Source organism: Notechis scutatus, chromosome 6 (assembly GCF_049901735.1).
Source record: "Notechis scutatus isolate UNSWTSFEM ecotype Mainland chromosome 6, rNotScu1.2, whole genome shotgun sequence".
NCBI classification, from domain to species: domain Eukaryota; kingdom Metazoa; phylum Chordata; class Lepidosauria; order Squamata; family Elapidae; genus Notechis; species Notechis scutatus.
In genome coordinates, this window is record NC_142014.1 from 74,657,579 (window position 1) to 74,677,643 (window position 20,065).

General features: G+C 44.0%; 1 protein-coding gene across 8 annotated transcripts in view; it reads left to right on the forward strand.

Moving 5' to 3' along the window:
- USP6NL (USP6 N-terminal like) overlaps positions 1–17,678 on the forward strand; it is a 116,414-nt gene extending 98,736 nt beyond the window's left edge. For 7 of the 8 annotated variants that reach the window (XM_026678263.2, XM_087968831.1, XM_026678262.2 and 4 more), the window contains one exon: positions 14,584–17,678. In XM_026678263.2, coding sequence (XP_026534048.2) covers positions 14,584–16,130 — 1,547 coding nt within the window. In that variant the 3' untranslated portion in view covers positions 16,131–17,678. Of the gene's footprint in view, positions 1–6,306; positions 6,358–14,583 lie in introns of all 8 variants that reach the window. The other variant, XM_087968833.1, reaches the window with a different exon arrangement.
- Positions 17,679–20,065: the final 2,387 nt, after the last annotated feature.

Here is a 20,065-nt window from a genome sequence, read left to right on the forward strand (position 1 = left end):
TCGGGATCTGCAAAACATGTTTCCTGGAAGGAAAACAAAACATTTCAGACCTTTTGCCCCCTTCCCTTCATCTGCTTTCTGATTTCAAACTTGCTTCCATTTAACCTCCCTTCACAGTTTTTCCTGCTCATCTTATTCCCCCCCACCTAGTTGTTATTTTCCTCCCCTCCTCCATGCTTTTAGAATACAGACATGCCTACGGCTAGCTTGAATGGCAGGAAAGAAATGCAGCCGGTCCATCGCTTCCAAAACTCCTCCAGCAGAAATGGATTAAAAGAAAGTGGAGAGACATCCATATTTCTTAGCGAATAAGCAAGGAAGAACTTAAGACTAGTTGTCCTCTGCTTTCAAGCATTATTCGGGGAGGGGGGGGGTGGGATGCGATTTTCTGACTACCCATAATTTCTCTGCAAGCTTGTGTGTATGAGAGGCCCTTGGTGCACTGTGAACTTAGGTGTTTTTCTTGCAGGCTTTTTATTACCCAAACCAAATAACATCATCACCGCTAGACCTGACGATGTTACCTAGTTTGGGTAATGAAACATCTACAAGAAAACAGTCACGCTTACAGCAGCAAGAACCTCTCATTTCAACCCTGAGCTACAAACATTCTCACTGGCTTGTGTGTGTGTGTGTGTGTTTGCACACCCCTCTCACACAGGCGTACCTTTTTCTCTGAGTTTGTATTTTTTGTAAAGCAGGCATTTTGATGCACCCTACTCGGGAATCAGGTGGGTGGTGCGTTCTGGTCCACTTCCTTGTTGGAGTCTCTTCTTCTACTTAACGGTCACAAAAACATCCTGGTCTCCCTCCCAAAACACCCAGCCCATTTCTTGTCTTGTTCATTTGATCCAGGGAGTAGCTGCTCTCTTTATCTAAGTGTCATCAGTTCTGGAGTCTTATCTTCTCATCCCAGGTTCGTCTTTCTTTAATCCTTACCTACAAGCAATTTTACTCATCCTTAAGGATGTGTGTCTGCCTTTTTTTTTTTTTAAAGACATTACCTCACTTCAGTGCAGAGACAAGTTCTCCCAGGTAGGTTGGGGATGGGGGGGCTCCTGTCTCAAGGGCAACTGCAGGGCGAACCTGCCATTTGCCTATGTAAGCCAAGAACAGCTGATATGTAACTTGAGCAAAGTCTTGGGTTTCAGGGTAGGAGAGATGGACCAAAAAATGACAGTGAGCCAGCAGAAGAAATGGGGCAGGGAAACTTCAGTCTTTAGTGGCCTGATATTTCTCTGTGTGCCTCTGACACCTTTTAGAAGACAAGATGAAATAAGAATGCATCAGATAACAGGATTCCCTTGAGTAGGAGGAAGGGTACCAAAACAGACGTTTCTTGTTCGAAGGTAGACTTCATTAGAACCCCGATGACTGTTAAATTACTCTTTTATTTGCTGAGGAAATCTCTAGTTCAGTTTTCCTTGATCCAGCATCTCTAAGACCCTTTGAATGACAAAGAATCATAGGTTTGAAGAGTCCACCTGGAAGATACACTGATCTCAGGATTCTTAGGTGTGCCATCATTTTCCTCAACAAATAGCAAATATGAAACTTTTTGGATATTGAAGTTAGAAGAAAATAATTCACGAGAAATCACAAAAATGAGATTACCTCCAGGAGAAAGCTTTCTCCATTGTAACACCCTGATGAAGGAATTTGGCTATTTTCTTTCTGTCCCCAGGCAGTGATAACTTCTTCCTAGCGTTTATCTTTAAATTGTATGTACTTCGTTTTAAAATCACAATTGTCTGGACGTATAGCTGGCTAGTGTTTTTTTTTCAGTCGTCTTCTCAACAAAAAATCTGATCTCTGACAGTGTGAACTCTTGGTCTCCAGGCTGGCAATCTAAGATGAAAGGCTCCAGATGTTCTCTACTTGGCGCCTTCCACCTTTGAAACATGGGCAACCATGAAACAAGACCAAACATTCCCTGTCCAAAACATGAATTGAAACAAGACCTGGAGCCCCGTTGGTTACAGATTCCGAGAATTGTAGTCTAGTACATCTCGCTGGCAACAGATAACGTTTGGATACTCAAAGCCCAACCTCAGCAGGACACACAATACTTGGGGGAATGACTTCAGTTTGATTTCTCAATTTTTTTCCTCTCTTTATATTGTGATATTTCCTGGGTTGAGCGGTGCAGTGGCCTAGAGGTGGAGCTCTCCCCTCACAAATCAGGAGGCTGTGAGTTCGATCCTAGGTAGAGGCAGATGTTTCTGTCTCTGGGCACAATGAATATATATATCTGCTGAATATAACTCCGCATTGGTGACAGGAAGAGCATCCGGCCAGTAAACACAGCTCCATTCAGTTGCCCAGACTCCACCCCGCAAGGGATTATGGGGTCATTAAAAGATGATAATGATTGTGATACACTCCCTGGTTAAGTAGCAAAATCAATTAATTCCAGTGTGGGAAAAATGCTGCTTTTACGGGATTTTCTTAGGCAGTTTACCAGTGAATAATCCCCTTGAAACATAGCAGTGTTTGCTTCTGAACAAACAAGAACTCCAAGCTAAGTACTACAACATAAAGTTAGCCCCCAACCCTTCCTGCTCTTTTGCTTAATCTGTCATTCAGTGCTCTGGGAAGAAAACTCTTTTGAAAAGTAGCTTGCCAACCTCAACTTTTCCTTGTAGCCTGGGTCCGTCCCATCAGAACATCTCTGGAATTTAATTAAGCTTGGTAGAATTCTCCATCTGGTGAGATTGTTTATGATGCTCTGGGCTTCAGAAGCTGCCTGGGCAGACTTTGGTCTCTTATCAAGCAAGAGTACTGGTTTTACGCAGTGTTGTGTGGGCAGGGGCTGGGCACAAAACTCCATCTGGAAGGGAATTGGTGGGGTAGACTTTATCCTTTTCTAAGCTCTCCTCCGGAATGGAATGGAAGAGATTGGTTTTTGAGGATTTGCTCTTTGTGCGTGGGAAGAAACAGTTCTGTTTAAAGCAGAGCTTTTCCTACCATGGCAACTTGAAGACCTGTGGACTTCAACTCCCAGAACTCCCCCGCCAGCATTGGATGCCCCTGTTTTATAGCATCTGAGTTGTAGGAGAAGACATACATCCCCGGTATCCCGTTTCTAGTACAGGAAAATGGGGGCATTCAGAAAAAAAAGGTTAATTTTTTTAAAAAAATAAAAAAGATAGTTTTTTTAAAAAAGACAGAGTATTTGTTGTCATCTGTGTCACCAAGTCCTTAAGCTTCATTAACGGCCTGGTTGCAGCCTGATATAGAACATAGAATAACAAGATCAGAAGGGATCTCGGAGGTCTTCTAGTCTAACCCCCTGCTTCAGCAGCAGGCCTTATACCAGGAGGGTGCAACCTTGGCAACTTTTAAGACTGGTGGACTCCAACTTTCAGAATTCCCCAGCCAGCCATGCTAACATGCTGGCTGAGGAATTCTGGGAATTGGAGTCCACAAGTCTTAAAGTTGTCAAGATTGGACACCCACCCACCCCTGCCTTGTACCATTCCAGACAAATAGCTTAATTAATTAATTCAAGTATATCTTGAAATATATTTCAAGAAGAAATAATATTTCTCTGTGAAACATATTTCAAGAAGTAGAAAACTGCTAGAGACATCCAGATGGTCTTATTTCTCCCCCCTTGATAGCCCTTAAACCCTTTAATGGATCTCTGGTTATGTTTTTTTTTATAGATGATGAGTGTTTTAAGGACGCCCTTAAATGTAGCGCCCTGGTGATATATTTCCTACTGAAACCTTTTGTTCTTTCCCCGTTCGTGTCCCTGCACCAACCAAATTGCATCTTTAAGAACAAAGGCAAATGGAGAGCTTCTTAAACATGCACCAAATTCCCGTGATATAAACCACCCACCTTTGCTTTACTGACAGAACTTCTTAGGTTTAACAAAAAGGGATTCCTTGTCTTTGAAAAGGGACAGCTAAATCTCTGTGGAGCGACAGTAGGGAAGATTGCTGTTGGTGGATGAAGGAACTCGGTCTCTTGGTGGAACAGGAAGTTATACTCCAGAGGCTTTAGTTTAATCCAGCAGGATTCTAGCCCTGTTCTCACATACCGCTGGATTGAATTTAAAATATCCAAGGTATTTGACAGCCTCAGATGTGAATAGAATCTTTCAAGAGAATAGAGAGGATGATTAGCAAGGGTAAAAGAATAGAGAAAAGCTAAGGAAGTGAAGAAAACTTAACCTTGTAACTGCTCAACCGTATCTTTGAATAGGCAAACTGGGATCTGTGAGTTCCTTAAAGAGTTTGCAAACGGCAGCTGCCTGCAGCTTTCACCATGGATGGGTGACGCTGGCAGGAGCTTCTGTGTGCAGTCCCGCCCCTTCTCATTTCAGCATTCAAATGATGGGTGCTGGACAGTGTGAAAGGAGGCGGGGGAACCCAGCAGTCTTCGGAGTCCTTTGTCCCCACTTCTTGTGTTACGAGAGAGATCAGCATTCAACCAGGACACTCAAGTGATCGTGGTTCTTTTCTCCCAAGTGCTTTTAAAAGGGGGACACATCTCTTGGGATGTTGGAACATGACCTCAAAATTTGTTTATTTCATGTGCTTTTCTTTGTTCTTTCAGCTTCCTGTACAAATTCAGAATGTGCCTCCTAACTTCATTCCCCCTCATTTCTCTCTGCTGATATTCCTGCATTTGTTCAATCAAAATGTCTGATTGCAAAGCGGTAGAAAATTTTTTAAAGAGGCAAATCTGCAACATCCTCAATTCAGCCCTCGGTTTTTCTTTTGTTCTGTCTATGCTTTTCCTTAGACTTCCTCTTGTTTTTTCCTTTCCAGATGAATACGGGATTTTTCATTTATACCTTTGGAGGACACACACGTACCTATTTTTCTTAGCTTTGCATTTTATTTCAGTTAACCGACTAATCCTCAAGCAGGTCTCTGTGCTGACGGGCTTCTTTCTGATTTGGGGGAGTTGCTGCCAAGTGGGTTGAAATTGGAGGTTGATGTGGCATCTTTACTTCTCTGGAATGTTTTGAGCTGTGTGATTTATGCCATTGTAGTTCTTATTGTGTCTTTAGAGTAGCAAACCATAACTACTCACTTTCCTGACAACCACTTAGTATGGTTATAGATGCATGCAGCCTTTAAATGCATGCCTGGGCTGAATGGTGATGTAGTTTCCCCAGAAATGTTGATGTCATTATTTATTTCCTTTCACTGTCTTTCTTTTAATCAGTTGAGGAATTTCCAAAACATGGTGGCATATAATCAACATTTTAAACTCAGTAAAAATAGCATGATTGCATAGACACCAGCATGTCATAATTTACAAGCTAAGAGTTGCACTTTCCTTTAGTGACGAAAATAACCCAAACAAGGAGAAAGAAATCAGAAGCAGTTTAGTTTTAGAGAGAGAGAGAGACTCAAGGTTTTTCTGAACACGTTGTGAAGATAGGCCTGCCTTCTATCTGGTAGATTCTGCTTTAATGTTGCGTTGTGATGTTTCTTTATTTCGACATCACTGATTGCAATGATCTGCTTGGTATTGTGGACACTTAGAAAAAGCTAAAATTCCATTTTCAATACAGTTTTAAGTCACGTGAATAGCATAATTTGCTTTTCACTAACATCATGATTACATTTAAAAATTAAGAAACAAACAAACCACAATTCGCTTGACAAGTTACATATATGGTTAATTCTACTCGTATATGTTCTTGCCGTTGTATCATTTCTAAAGCATTTAGTATTCTGAAACGAGGCCGAGGCTGGGAATAAAATCAAGTGCTTAAAAACCCCTGTTGCATCTGTTCGAACCAACGGATTGTTTTGGAACAATTAACCTGAGAGCTTTTGCAGTTCAGGTGGATTTCCACTGGGTGGTGACAAAGATCAAGAATAATTCGGCAAAATTCTTCAAATCGAATTCAAAGAGTGTTTTTGGGGAAGAGTCCACAGGTTTTCTTCCGTTCCCTTTACTTTGGCTGGCCTATTATTCAAATCGAAGCAACTTGAGTAGCAGAACTAGATTTTAAAAAATAAAAATAAAGGCACATTTTCCAAAACACAATCATACTTGCTCTCTAGCGATGGGGGTAACATTTAAGATTCAAAGAATTCTGTTGAACTACAGTGGTCACGTTGCAATCAGTTTCATCCCATAGAAAGTTTGGCTTTTAGGCAATTTCCGCATACTTTTTATGCTATATATGCCCTGGCTGACTTTATATGCTTCGCTTCGTTTGGTTTGGAACTTGGTTTGTTTTTTTTGTTGTCTGTTGATTGTAATGCAGGCTTTTGTTGATGTAGTAATGAACCTATTTTTTTCTGAATTATTTTCTTTTTTTCCCTTTGCCAGCACCCGATATCGTGGCCTTCCTGTTCGCTACTATCCTCCCAGTGTCTCTTGGTATTCCATTCTTTACCATCTATGTAACATTTGGGGGTGACTGCAGTTTAACAAAGATTGATTTTTATTTACTAACCAGCATGAGTCATGGTTGATCTTGTCTATAGTTTCATTCCTCCTCTCTAGGAAAAAAAAAAAAGATGAATTCTTAATACTTGATTCTTTTCAAGCCACAATTGAACTCTACACAAAGGCATGTATCCAAGAATGGTGACATGGGCACCATGTTGCATCAGTGAGTATTGTGGTCATGAACTGGAGCGTTTCACTGGAAGCCAGTTTGAGTAATTGGTGCTTAAGGCAGCTTATAGGAGCAAAGGTAGATCTTATAAACCTTGGGTGCCTTACTATCTTAACAGAGTAGCAAAATAACAACTTGGAAGGGACCTTGGAGGTCTTCTAGTCCAACCCCATGCTCGGGCAGAAAATCCTATACCATCTCAGACAAATGGTTGTCCAATTTCTTCTTAAAAGCCTCTAGTGTTGTAGCATCCACAACTTTTGGAGGCAAGTCATTCCACTGATTAATTATTCTAACTGTCAGAAAATTTCTCCTTAGTTCTAGGTTGCTTCTCTGCTTGATCCATTGTTTCTCGTCCTGCTTTGGAGAATAGCTTGACTCCCTCTTCTTCGGGGCAGCCCCCCGAGATATTGGAAGGCTGCTATCATGTCACCCCAGTCCATCTTTTCATCAAACTAGACGTACCCAATTCCAGCAACCGTTCTTCATATGTTTTAGCCTCCAGTCCCCACCCTAATCATCTTTGTTGCTCTTCTCTGCACTCTTTCTAGAGTTTCAACATCTTTTTTACATCATGGCCACCAAAACTGGATGCAGTATTTCCAGTGTGGCCTTACTAAGGCATTATAAAGTGGTATTAACACTTCATGTGATCTTGATTCTATCCCTCTGTTAATGCAGCCTAAGACTGCGTTGATATTTTTGGCAGCTGCCGCACACTGCTGGCTCATATTTAAACAATTGCCCACTAGGACTCCAAAATCCCTCTCACTGCTACTTCTATTGAGCCTGGTAGCTCCTATAATACCATACCTGTGCATTTAGTTTTTCTTGCCTCAATGTAAAACTTTACTTTTTTCTTCTTATGGAAGAAGATTGGAGCTCTTATACAAGAATGAGCCCTGATTGTGGAAGATTGCAGGAAGACTGGCTGATGTCACTGGAGTGGGTGGGGCCAAGATTTATCCTTCAATACAGCATTTTTCAAGTTTTGCAACTTTAAGGTATATATGGACTTCAACTCCTAGAATTCCCCAGCCACCTGGCTGGGGAATTCTGGGAGATGAAGTCCATGCGTCTTAAAAGTCACCAAGTTTGAGAAACACTATTTTGGGAGCCTTTCCCACACCCCATTTGCCCTTGTTTCTATGAAGAACCCTAATATTTTATATTAAGTCATGGTTCATGCATGGGCATCACGCAAGTTCAAACAGCATGTCAATAATGTGGTGAAGTAGGTAACAGCCTGCGACTGCATGCACGGATAGTCCTTGACTTACAACTGGTTGCCTAGCAACCACTCAAAGTTACAACGTACCCCCCAAAAGCTACTTATGACTGGGATTGGAATAATCCACGGGTACCTGATCACATTTTGGGTGCTCGGCGACCAACCTTCATTGGTGGCCATGGTTACGTAATCATGATTTAGGATTTTTTTTTTTTTGCCAGAAAACCAGCATTTGCTTCCAGTTTCTAGAAGAAAATACACTTGTGGGTTTGCTTAATGATCATGGCATTCGCTTATTGACTGGATTCACTTAATGACCATGGTGACTCACTTAATGACTGCCACACACACAAAAATATCATAGCACCCTATCAGTTGCCTGATGACCTGTACATAATGATCCTCGTGATTTACAAACGTAATTCCAAGCTCAAATACGGTCGTTAAGTCAAGGATTACCTGTCTTATGTCTTCGAGGCTCCTTTGAGCCTGGTGTAGAAGATGAGTTTAAAAAAAAAAAAACCATCTTTCAACAATTGCAGAGTATCATGAACCCCCCCTTGGCTGCCCGAAGAAATCCCAGCATACCAGGTTATTTTTATTTTTTTTCCAGCTCAGCTGAGCAGAAATTCCTGCCGCTTTCAAGGTCCTGGCTGTTTTGTTTTACCCTGAGCTCGAAGCCTGTCGTTGGTTTGAAAAAAAGAAGGACAATGCCTTAGGAGCATGAATGTCATTTTCACATTGTTCCTAGCCCTCCTGCTGTAATTACAGGGTTGCAAATTGGGCAACTTTTGCTTTTGTGCAAAAGGCATAATGGGAACTTGGCTTTTCACCGTGGCTGTAAACATATTTGTCACGGAAAGGAAGCTCCCTCCCTCCCCCCCCCCCCCCACAAAAAAAAATATTTCAAGGGAGTTGCATTTCAAACCATCTCTGTCAAGTGTTGGAGAAGGAGGCCAAGGCTCTGCCAGTCGCAGAGCCATGGTGCAGAACACCCAGGAGAGGTTGTCTCCTTCCTTTCACTTGTTAAGTTCTAACAACAAACCGAGATCCAAAAAATTCAGCCAGCGTCGCAGCGGCCATAGACAGCCAGGTTGAGTAGAACCAGTGGCAGTGACAGCTCTGATGCAGAGAGGTAGAAAAAAAGAGCTGGCCTCGTCTTCCCTCTTTTAATTAACCAGCCCCTTTCCTTCTAGGTTTCTCTTTCCTTCCTCTTCCTCAGGAGAGTCGTGTGTTTGCCCTGTTTTAAGAGGCCCTGGCAGAAAGCAGGTCATAAGAGTGGAAAGTTTGCACCTGGGCTTAAGCAAACGGCCGTGCATTTGGCCAAACAGCCTTTTGATGGTCGAGATGTGTGCACAGTTTGGAGTATCAACAACATTGGCAGGCTATATCTCCTTTTGACATCTGAGCCTGGTGAGATTGAAATTCGTTGCTGGTCGTCCTTGACTTACAGCCGCAAACTGAGCCCAAAATTTACGTTGCCAAGCAAGGCATTCGTCAAGTAAATCACCTGCAGGTGTTAACTTAGTCCCCAGGTCATTAAGTGAATCTGGCTTCCCCATTGACTTCGCTTGTCAGGTCATCACAAGACTTCGGGACAGACACTGCAGCCGTCATAAATATGAATCAGTTGCTAAGCGCCTGAATTTTGATTATGTGACCATGGGGATGCTGCAAAGGCCATGTGAAAAACAGCCATACGTCTTTTTTTTTTTCCAGTGAGCTTGTAACTTTGAGTAGTCACTAAACAAATTGTTGTAAGTTGAAGACTACCTGTATTTTTAAAGCAAATTTATATAGCCACCCAACAGACACATTGATGTTGTTGGACAGCTTGCAATTTTTTTAAAAAACCCACCATAGAATGAAACTCCCCATGGCATCAACAAAACAATCAAAACAGCCACTTGGTTGTCTCTCTCTCTCTCTCTCTCTCTCTCTCTCCATTTTGTGATTTCCAGGCCAGCTGACAAAGGCACTTTCTAGGGCCTTTCGGGAAAACGGCAGGGTGGGGGCCAACTGTACCTTGAGGGGAATGATGTTCCATAAGGCTATTTTTTTGTGGGGCCACCAGATGACAATCGCTAATCAATGGGACCCACAACAAGCAAATTCCCTGAGAATCTTAAACCGTGTTTTTTTCTGTGTGGAGCCCTTCCCTGAGTCTGCCTTTGTGGGCTGTGCAATATCTGTCCAATTATTTTGAACATCTAATAAAAAAATCACAAGCCCTGCTGCGTGCACAGGCTTTGATCTTCCCAGGCAACAGTTGTGATTTTGGCTGTTAATACATGGTTAATACTTCAATTGTAACACCCGCTTCTTAATTGGAGAGCTGGCAGCCTGGTTCAAGGTTATTCTAGCTTCGATCTTGCCTGCCCTTCCCATTTGTTCAAAATTCAGGTGTTTGCGCTTCCAACATCTAAACAGCTTTGAATCATGCACACTAGAACGAATGCCCTTTCCCTCGCTCTGGCATGTGAGGGAGAGATGTTACAGAAAACAATCTTCAAAGCAAGGAGGGATTCAGTAAAATGTTGTTTTTCCCTTGGATGGCATATGAAAGCTTAATGGTAATTAAGGGATCTTAAGTGTGCTAAATTAAAAATAAAATAAAAATAAAAGTTGCCTTATCAATCAACCTAGGAACATTTCAGTGTTTTTTCTTGGGAAAGTATGCACTGACTCAAAATTTAAAAAAAGGAGACGAATCAGAGTGACTATACGATGAGGTGTTGTTGATGCTATTGAAACCTCAGAAATGTAGATACCTGGATAGAAATAGGCAAGAAGGGTAATGGGTGTTTTTAGGTTGCGAGCATGAGAGGCACAGAAACGTGTTTTAAAATACTCCTGTGGGCTCCCTAATAAACATAGAGAGAGCAGCGATGGTGAACCTGGGTTGTGCATGTCACATAGGTGATGCCCCCTGCAACTGTTGACACACCAGGCTTTGGATCCTATGGAAGTTGTGCAAGAGGACTTTGCTCTCGCACAGCTTCTGAGGTGTCCAAAAATTGTGCAAGTGTTCTCACATGATTTTCTGAGGTGCTAGAGGCCTTGGATCCTGACTTACAGAGGGTTCAGAGAAGAGGAGAGGCCTCCTTTGTGTCTGTGAGACTGTGTGTGTGTGTGTGTGAGAGAGAGAGAGAGACAGACAGACAGACAGACAGACAGACAGACTCACCAGAACAGTCAAGGTAGGCATTTTCTGAATTTTTGATATGCCAAACCCAAATGGTTCGCCACCGCTGATATAGACAAGCGGAGTGTGTTCAGGCTTTGCAAAAGGTTTAAAAACCTCTGATCTCTTCAGTGATCAAGCACTGAGCTCGTTGGGTCAAAGGACTGATTGCATACAGGGAAACTTGTCACCTTACTAGATGTCTGAAGGTGATAGATGCGTTGTGGTCTTAGGAGCTTGCATTTGGTGGCGAGATGCCTCCAAGCTGAGGGTCTTTATAACCTTGGAGCTAATGATGCCGTATTCCCTATGAGATTCATCCATCTTTCTGACTGCAGCTTCCATAAACCAATCATCCACCCCCATGCGTCCTCCTTTAGGTCTCCTTGTTTTGTTTGTTTAAACACAGCTTACGCTGATTCTACAAATCTTTTGCCTCCATATAGCAATAGCATTCAGACTTATATACCGCTTCACAGTGCTTTTACAGCCCTCTCTAAAGTAGTTTACAGAGTCAGCCTGTTGCCCCCAACAATCTGGCTCCTCGTTTTACCCACCTGGGAAGGATGAAAATCTGAGTTCACCTTGAGCCGGTCAGGATCAAACTCCTGGCAGCGGGCAGATTAGATTCGCTTGCAATATTGCATTCTAACCACTGTGCCACCATATAAAATCTGCAAAGCTAGCTAACTACCTGACAATCAGTTTAGAGTTTTTGTTTTTGTTTGGTTTTTTTTTTTGTTCCCTTCCTTTATGTATTCCCTTGAAATTGTTGTGGTTCACCGGCAGCAGGTGCAAATGGCTGAAGTCTCAGAGAGCGAGGACTCGGGTGAGAGGCCTGCATGCGATGCAGGGATGGAACCAGGACTATCAGAGAGTGGGGTGCTGCTGGCTTTGGAGCTTGTGGAGTCTGGCAGCAGTGCCCAGTGCGCATGTGCGCAGGGCTGCTGGGAGGAAAGAGCAGCACGGGCGACTCGGGAGTAAGGCTGCAAGGTGATGGCCCCTCCCATAAGGGATAAAAGCCAGCCGTCAGGGGTTGGGTTCTTTGCAGGAAGCAAAGAAGTTCGTTCAACTCAAAGTTCTTGTGGAAGTCCTCTCTATTCTGGCTTGTTTTTGGAGACTTTTGGCTTTGGATATTTCTCTGCAATTATTCTTGTGTTCTTGGCAGCCTTTCACAACCAGAGCTTGCTCTTATCTGGGACAATTAGTTTTAATGACTCTTTGCTGTGAATGAACAGAATTCACAGCGATGCATTAAAAAGGTTTGCTTTTATATGTACTTTGTGTTTGTTTGATTTGAGTGAGGCTTGGGTCAGAACAGAAATGTTCTCCTATCAGTTGTTTTCTCATCCCTAATTCAGCAGGGCAAAAGGGAGAACTCTTTCCCACTGCCATTCTTTCCCGAGGCTAGTCCAGATGAGCTACTGTCTCGCTACAGAGGACAGAAGCCCGTCAGTTTTTGTTGCTGGACTGTACAGGGAAATATGCCACCTGCAAAATTAAGGTGCTTGAGGCGACTGATCTGCAGCCTGATAGAGTGCGGATGAAGATCCGGTTTTCTGTATAATCCACAGATGGCCCAGAGAATAGCCTGAAATGGAAGCTTCAGCGAAATTATTTGCAGCAGGAATGCTTTTGCCGGCAAATTGCCAGGCTGCTGTTTCACGTGACCGTGTCTTACCAGAGAATTCAGCTTCATGTTTTGCAAAAGTTACTGCAAGCTTAAGCAGAGTGCAGGGGTGTCCAACCTTGGCAACGTTCAAGATTGGTGGACCTCAACTCCCCGAATTCCCCAGTCAACTGGGCATAACTGGCTGGGGAATTCTGGGGCTTGAAGTCTACAGGCCTTAAAAGTCGCTAAAGTTGGACCCCTCTGACATAAAGCATCCACATCTAGTTAGGACTACACATATACACGTAGTTAGGACTGCAGAAAAAAACAATCCCAGCCAGCCTGCCTTTCATTGGGGACCTCTATACTGCATGAACCAGAAAAAAGGCTGTGAAAATATCTACAGACCCCTCACATCCTGGACATAAACTGTTTCAGCTTCTCCCCTCAGGATGCCGCCATGGGGGAACGTTGCATGCCAAAACAACTAGGCACAAAGACAGTTTTTTCCCCCTTGTGCCATCACTCTGCTAAATACCTAATTCCCTCAGTATTGTCTTATGTCTAAGAATAGTTACCCATGTCCTAGGGCTGTATTATGATTATCCTTCTCATTTTTCCTACTCCCTTCTTCTATTGGCATCTTGCGATTATATTACTTTGTTGTTTATATGTACGTTTCTGCACCAGAAACAAATTGCTTGTGTGTGCAAACACACTTGGCCAATAAAGAATATCCTATTTTGTTCCCTCTGATGACAGGAGATCCCTGCTGAATAATTCCAGAGCAGAGATCCGCAACCTTTTTCCAGCGAACAGCTCTACTAGGTCTTGAACAGGCATGACGGGGTCCATCCTTCCCAATGCAGGATCAATATAAAAAAAATGAACTCCTATTTCATTCTGTTTCCATCTATTTAAAATGAAACGCTTCTAATGCGATGGCTTTAATCATGTAAAATGATTGTGTCTTTAATAATTTACCCTTGCGTTATATTGAAAATTACAATTTGGTGGTAACTTCAGAAGGGTCTTGTAGGGTATTGCAGCCAAGATTTTGAGAGGAGGGGCTGCTGTTCTGCTAGAAATCAGAGAAAGGGCTGTGGCTGCAGATGGTGGTTATTTTTTTAGCAGCTGAAAGGCTTGGTCACACCCAATTCTGAGAAAGCATAATGATTAAGTCCCTCTCCTCTTCCAGTTTCTTTTCTTTTTTTTTTTTGGAGGGGGGGAGAATAGTTGATTGTGCATTCTACTCTTGGAGAGCCAGCGATTTGAAATTGGTCATGATTTCCCAGTAAATATAATATCATTCAGTTCATCCAGTATTCTGTTTCAACCCTGTGGCTGTTAGAAGATGCACATCTATAAAATTCACAGCAGACAAAAATTCTCCTTTCCTTTACTCCCAAGTAATTGCTGAATATGCCAAATTTTCAGAAATGGGGTTCAGCAGTTTTTTTTTTTTTTAATTAAGACTTTGACTTGCTGCGGTTTCCGGAAAGCCAGATTTGTCCACTTAAAAGAAGGCATCCAGTTGGTATAGTTTGGATCATACAAGGTTGGATTACATTTTCCAGAAAATCCTTGCTAGCTTGAATGAGATTTCTTTTTATAATCAGACATACTGCCTGCAGTTGTTATCATCCAGGGAGAGTTGTTTGCATTTGAGCGTAAAATTGGCAGTAACTTCTAACCTCTAAGGGTTGGGTTTATCTTTAAACCTTCCAGCATTGTTCCTTTCTTTTTATCTATTTCACACCCTATAATGCATTATGTAAAAAAATAAATAACAAAAACAGGTCAATCTATCTATGAGATCACGGTGAGAATTTTCTTATTTGTTGAGTTTTTAATTACGAGCTGCTTTGAGTCTTTGATTGGGGAGACCTTATAAAGCTAATAAATAACAGCAATTTAATTGGCAGACATATTGATTGCTCATTTTATTTGTCTTCTAGGTAAAGAGGACGAATTTCCAAAGAAGTTGGGGAAAATTCCAGCTGACAGTCAACCAGCCATGCTGAATCTCACCCATCTCGTCAATGGACAAAAAACCAACAGTGTACCGAAGGAGGCCCGGACAAGCCAGAGGAATGGAGAAGGATGTCGAGAAAGTTCACCAAAGAGATACGGAGAAGGAGGCCAAGAAAGCTCACCCACAGCATGGACAAAGAGAGACCGGGAAGGCTCACCCACACCACGAGCAGAGAGAGGCCGAGAAAGCTCACCAAACCGCCAAAGACGAAAAAATTCCCTGGAAAAGAGGCCTACTTTGAGACATCAGCAAAAGCCAGTAACACTAAACACACAAAGTGGGTTGCCAAAGCATGATGGGGAGAAGCCCAGGAGGAAGCCTGAAGCACAGACAGAGGCTGACCCCAAGCAGGAACACAATGCAACTGCGAACCAAAACTCCAACGCAGTATTAACTACAGGGAAAGAGTTTGTACCCAGGTGGATTAAACCTTCCGATGTTAAGATAATTGAAAAAACAACAAAAATCACCATGGAATTTAAGACTAGGTCACCAAAGCAGGGCTGGACAGGAACAGGCCCTGCCCCGGAGGACGAAGCTCAGCTGTTCAACCTCAAGCAAAAAGTGAGGGTTTGGGATGTGGATGAAAGTAAGCGTGGGTCGAATGCCTCGCAGTACGACAACGTTCCCGAAGCTGATCTGGAGAACGGAAACTTGATGGAGCATGTCCCGGAAAGAGTGGTTGTGCCAAGTCCAAGGAGCACAGCTTTCTCCAGCGGTTCCCGGAAAGAGATCGAGAAAGGATCTAGTCCACCCAAAATATCCAACAGTTATGCCTTCAGCTCTCAACCCAGGGTCCCCAGATACTCCTCCCAATCTGACGGATCAGTGGTTGGACCTCATCTGAGACAGCCACCCCCATCCTACAATAATCCACCTGTTTACCAAGGGTATTCTCCAAAGCATGTGACCAAAGTAGGCAACTCCGCAGCCACACAGTATAATCACGGGACTCGGACCAGCTCCGCCACTCAGTTGTATGTTCCTGATTTCCCACCAGAGATGGAAAATCATCAGGTGCTCTCTGTGAAGCCGCCTAGAAATTACTCTGCCCTTCACCAGAATCTCGTTGTGATGCCTTCCAGTCGGATGGAGGTTCTCCCAGATGAGGTCTTCCCAAGCAGTCCCAGAGGCCTCCGTCCTGCGATTCCTCCAGTAGATTATTTGCCGGATCATAACAAATGGCCGGATCCTCCTTTCGTGTACCGGCCGGGAGCCTACGGACAATCCTGGGGTGGAGACGGTGGCCGAAGTCACTTCGGTGACTTGAAGAGACACCCAGTGTTTCAGGCTAAGCCTCTGGAAGACCCCGGTCTTCCCACCCTTTCCATGGACAGGCCTCTGAGTTACAGGACAGCCTCGGGGGAACTTGGGCCCCCCTTCTACCAGTATCCGAGTTCCCCTGGCCCCGACCGCCATTACAGGCACCAAGCAGATGGCTTGTCTAGGAACGAATCAGTGCTGCTTTGAAAAGGAAAGGCAAATAATAAATAAATTCACTTCCACTCGCCTCAGAGGCCAGGAAAAGAATAGGCTTTGGGTGGAGAGTGATCTAAGATTAGTATCCTTCGCACAGGACCGTTCAAACTGTGATGCAGAAAAGGATGACACTACTTCAACCGTGTGTTCTAATTTTGGCAAAAGGCGACCCTGAGAAAGGAGCGGAGCAAGACGGATCTCATAAATGTAGCAATATCTTCCCTGTGGCAGTTGCTTGGTTCAGTCGCTTCTTTAGGGAAACGACCCAATGGCCTAAAATTTGCAAAGCCCCACTCAGCCAGCTGCTTTTTTTTCCCTCTTCCCCCCCCTCCCAGGGGGGACCTGACATTCGGACCCAGGAGACCCTTGGCGGGGGGCAGATGCAGAGTCTAAAAAACAGAGATGTGGATTTCTGGGGACCGCGCCTGCAAAGTACTTTCTATTTAACTTTTTTTTAAAAAAAGTTTTTTGTTTGCTTAATTTATAAACCATCCGTTATTTACAAAGGGATTTGGGGTGGGGGACGGGTGGGACGTCTTGTTTTTTTTTTTTTTTTTTACACACTGCCGCAGTAGCTGCAGAAGAGAAAAAAAAAGAAATTCCGGGGCTTTCGGAAGACCGTCTCTAGGGAGGGATGCGGGTGGCCTATGGCTAGCTAGAAGAAGACCTCTGTGTCCAAATCAGGGACATTCTGACATAGCCAATAAAATGGTGCTTCTGTAACCAGGACTATGTGAATTGTAGCACACTGACAGATGTTCGGCTGTTCGACTGACTCCTTCACACTTCGCACCTCCAAAGCCGGCTATGCACTGTAGTAGCTGTCATTTTGAGACTCAGGTGAGTTCTGGGGGAGGGAGGTTTAGAAGCCCAGCAAATGCAACTTAGGCATTTGTAGTGTATAACCCCTGGGCCCTAGCCCGCTATTGGGCCACGAGTAGTTCGCAGCCGGGCCACGGAAGCCATGTGTGAATGGACACGCTCCATTTGTACGAGCAGCCGGTTCGTGTGCCTACTGCTTGTGTAAATGGAGCTGAGCGTGCCCACTTGCCAGCCACTCACATGGAACCATTCCCCCCCCCCCAAATTCCTGGTCCGCAAAGCCGGAAAGATTGGGGAACTCCGGTGTAGAGGGTTAATACACTTTGGAAGAGATGAAGCCCCGTCTGGTTTTGCATGGGTCTGGCCCGTTCCTGCCTTGTGAGATTTCACACCTGCCTTGGGGTTCACCAATACCGAGCACTCGCTCCGCTGGTTCAATCCCAACCTGTTATCCCTCATTTGGGTAGCATTGTTGAGCACATCGTATCTCTGTGGCTTGGATGCTGTGCAAATGCCCCTAAATCGATGAAGCTGCAAGCCCACCCTGGGGCATGTGAATCTGTTCTGCACACTCACAAGAGGCCGTGCGCCTCCTGTTAAAACAACCTGCACAACTTGCTGCATAGGAAGCATGCAAAAGAGCAAACCTCTGCTTTTCTGTCCTAGAAAGATGGGGAAAAGATTTTAAGGACAGGTTTTTTAAGCCCCGCTGAAACAGTAATCTCACATCAAAAAACCTAAAGAGATCTGATCCCTTTGAATGCTTTCTTTATTCCTGCAAGCAATTAAACATGATAGCAAGGCCACTTTTACTTTTTTCTGTCCCATGTGCTAGCAGTATTGTCTTGGAGGTGGGGCTGACTTTAAATGGGCCTTCAGGGTGGATTTGGTGACACAGGGACAAGTTCGTCCCAAACCGGATATCTCTTACTTTAAAACTTGTGGACTTCAGATCCCAGAATTCCTCATGGCCCGCTGGAGAATTCTGGGAGTTGAAGTCCACGAGTCTTAAATGTTGCCAAGTTTGGAGACCCCCTGCTCTAGAACATTCAAAAACAAGAAAACCGGAGGCATACGCTGTAATCCAGGCTGTTAATTACAATTTTGTACCCACCAAAACCCTGAGAAAACCGGAGGCGTGCGCTGTAGTCCAGGCTGTTAATTTTGTACCCAGCAAAACCCTGACTGTCCTTAAAAACGAGCAAAACCGCCAATTGGTTGAGCTCAACTTGGCGAGGGGATGTTGCGTAAGCTGATCGGTGTCCTCCGCGATCCAAGGTGTTCTCTGCAGCCTGTTCTTTCGTGGTCAGATAACGATTGTGACCTTGTGGGTGCCTTGGTTTGATGAGCACCAAGGATCGCAGCTTCCCAGCCTGGCAGGAGTTTGTTGTGATCTCAAAGCGAAGAGCTGTTTCTCGTCTCTTGTTTTGTAATTTCGCCCGTTGCTCTCTCTCCTTGAGCATCCTTGTCCGTTCCCGTAACAAGCTTGAACATCTCGTCCTTCTCGAGAGCCATAGACTTTTTATGCTCTTGATTGGACCGGGGCTGCTATAGCGTTAAGCCCTTAAAAGATTATTATAGGTATAAAGTCTAGCTCTGAAGTGCTCCTTCTTCCCCCTTGGTGGGAAGCCAGAAAATTTACTGCATCTTTGGAATTCGCTTTATATATATATATATATACACACATAGATCATGTAGGGCAAAAAGAGCTGGAATAAGCTGCTCAGGAAAAAGTGGTAAAGATCTTAATCCCACTGGTTTTGGGAAATGGGGACGGTCAGCCACTTTAGGTTGTGACACAGTGGTCCCAGAGATGATGGTCTAAACGCAGGGGTCTCCAACCTTGGTAACGTTAAGCCTGGAGGACTTCAACTCCCAGAATACCCCAGCCAGCAAAGCTGGCTGGGGAATTCTGGGAGTTGAAGTCCTCCAGGCTTAACGTTACCAAGGTTGGAGACCCCTGGTCTGAAGGCTCCAGGTGCCCTTGTTAGCTCTATTTGTGCAGCAGCTGTTTAGTTTATTTGTGAAGGACTTGAGTAGTGTGACAAAGACATGGATGGGGAAATGCACGACCTCAAAGCCGCTATAGGGTTGATGTTCTTAAGAAGGTTGCCCCAGGTGAAGAAACCTGATCTAGTCACGCCTTTTCAGCTGACCAAGTAGCTGCATCTCTGTTTCCTAGGAGATTCACATTCTCTTCTTCGTAGCTCCCCTTCTTGGGTTCGCAACCATAATATATAGCTCAGGGGTCTCCAAACTTGGCACAACCATAATATAACAGGTGGTCTCCAAACTAGCCAACTTTAAAAAAATGGTGTACTTCCAACTCCCAGAATTCCCCAGATTGCCTGGCTGTCTGGCTGAGGAATTCTGGGAATTGAAGTCCACAAGTCTTAAAGTCGCCAAAGACCATCCATAACAGCTCATAAGTTTTTTGATTCTGTGTTTCTCTGAACCTCACCTCTTCTGTGCTTCAGTAGGACAAGAGTTTGCAGCTCAATCCAATGTGCAAACTCCATCACTGTGGTTTATTCAACAACGCCTTAGTCCAGAGGTCTCCAACCTTGGCAACTTTAACATTTGTGGACTTCAGCAGCTTTGCTGGCTGAGGAATTCTGGGAGTTGAAGTCCACAAGTCTTAAAGTTGCCAAGGTTGGAGACCCCTGTCCATCCTGACCATTATATTTTCCTTTTTCCTTAAAATTTGCAGTGACATAACCACAAAGAACAGGAGGCCCCTGGAAAGATCCAACATTAACCCTAGGAAATACGCAAAGATATCATTTTGGGTCTTCCAACTCTTCACAGCAGGATTGCAAGGTCCACTAAAATGCAATGTGTATGTGTCTCCTAGGTTGTACACCGGCCCACTCGAGGATAAAAATGCTGAGCAAAACAATGTTGAAATGCTTAGATTTTGTCTTGACTCCACAAAACGGCAAACATGGTCAAACTGCATTGTTCTCCCTCTACACTACACTGTGTTTGTAAAATGTGTGACCCACCACACTGAGCCTGAATTTTGCACACCCACAGGCAACCCCACCCACAGGTCGATCCCTTCCACACTGTAACCACCAAACCTGGTCTGTGGTCTATCTGAG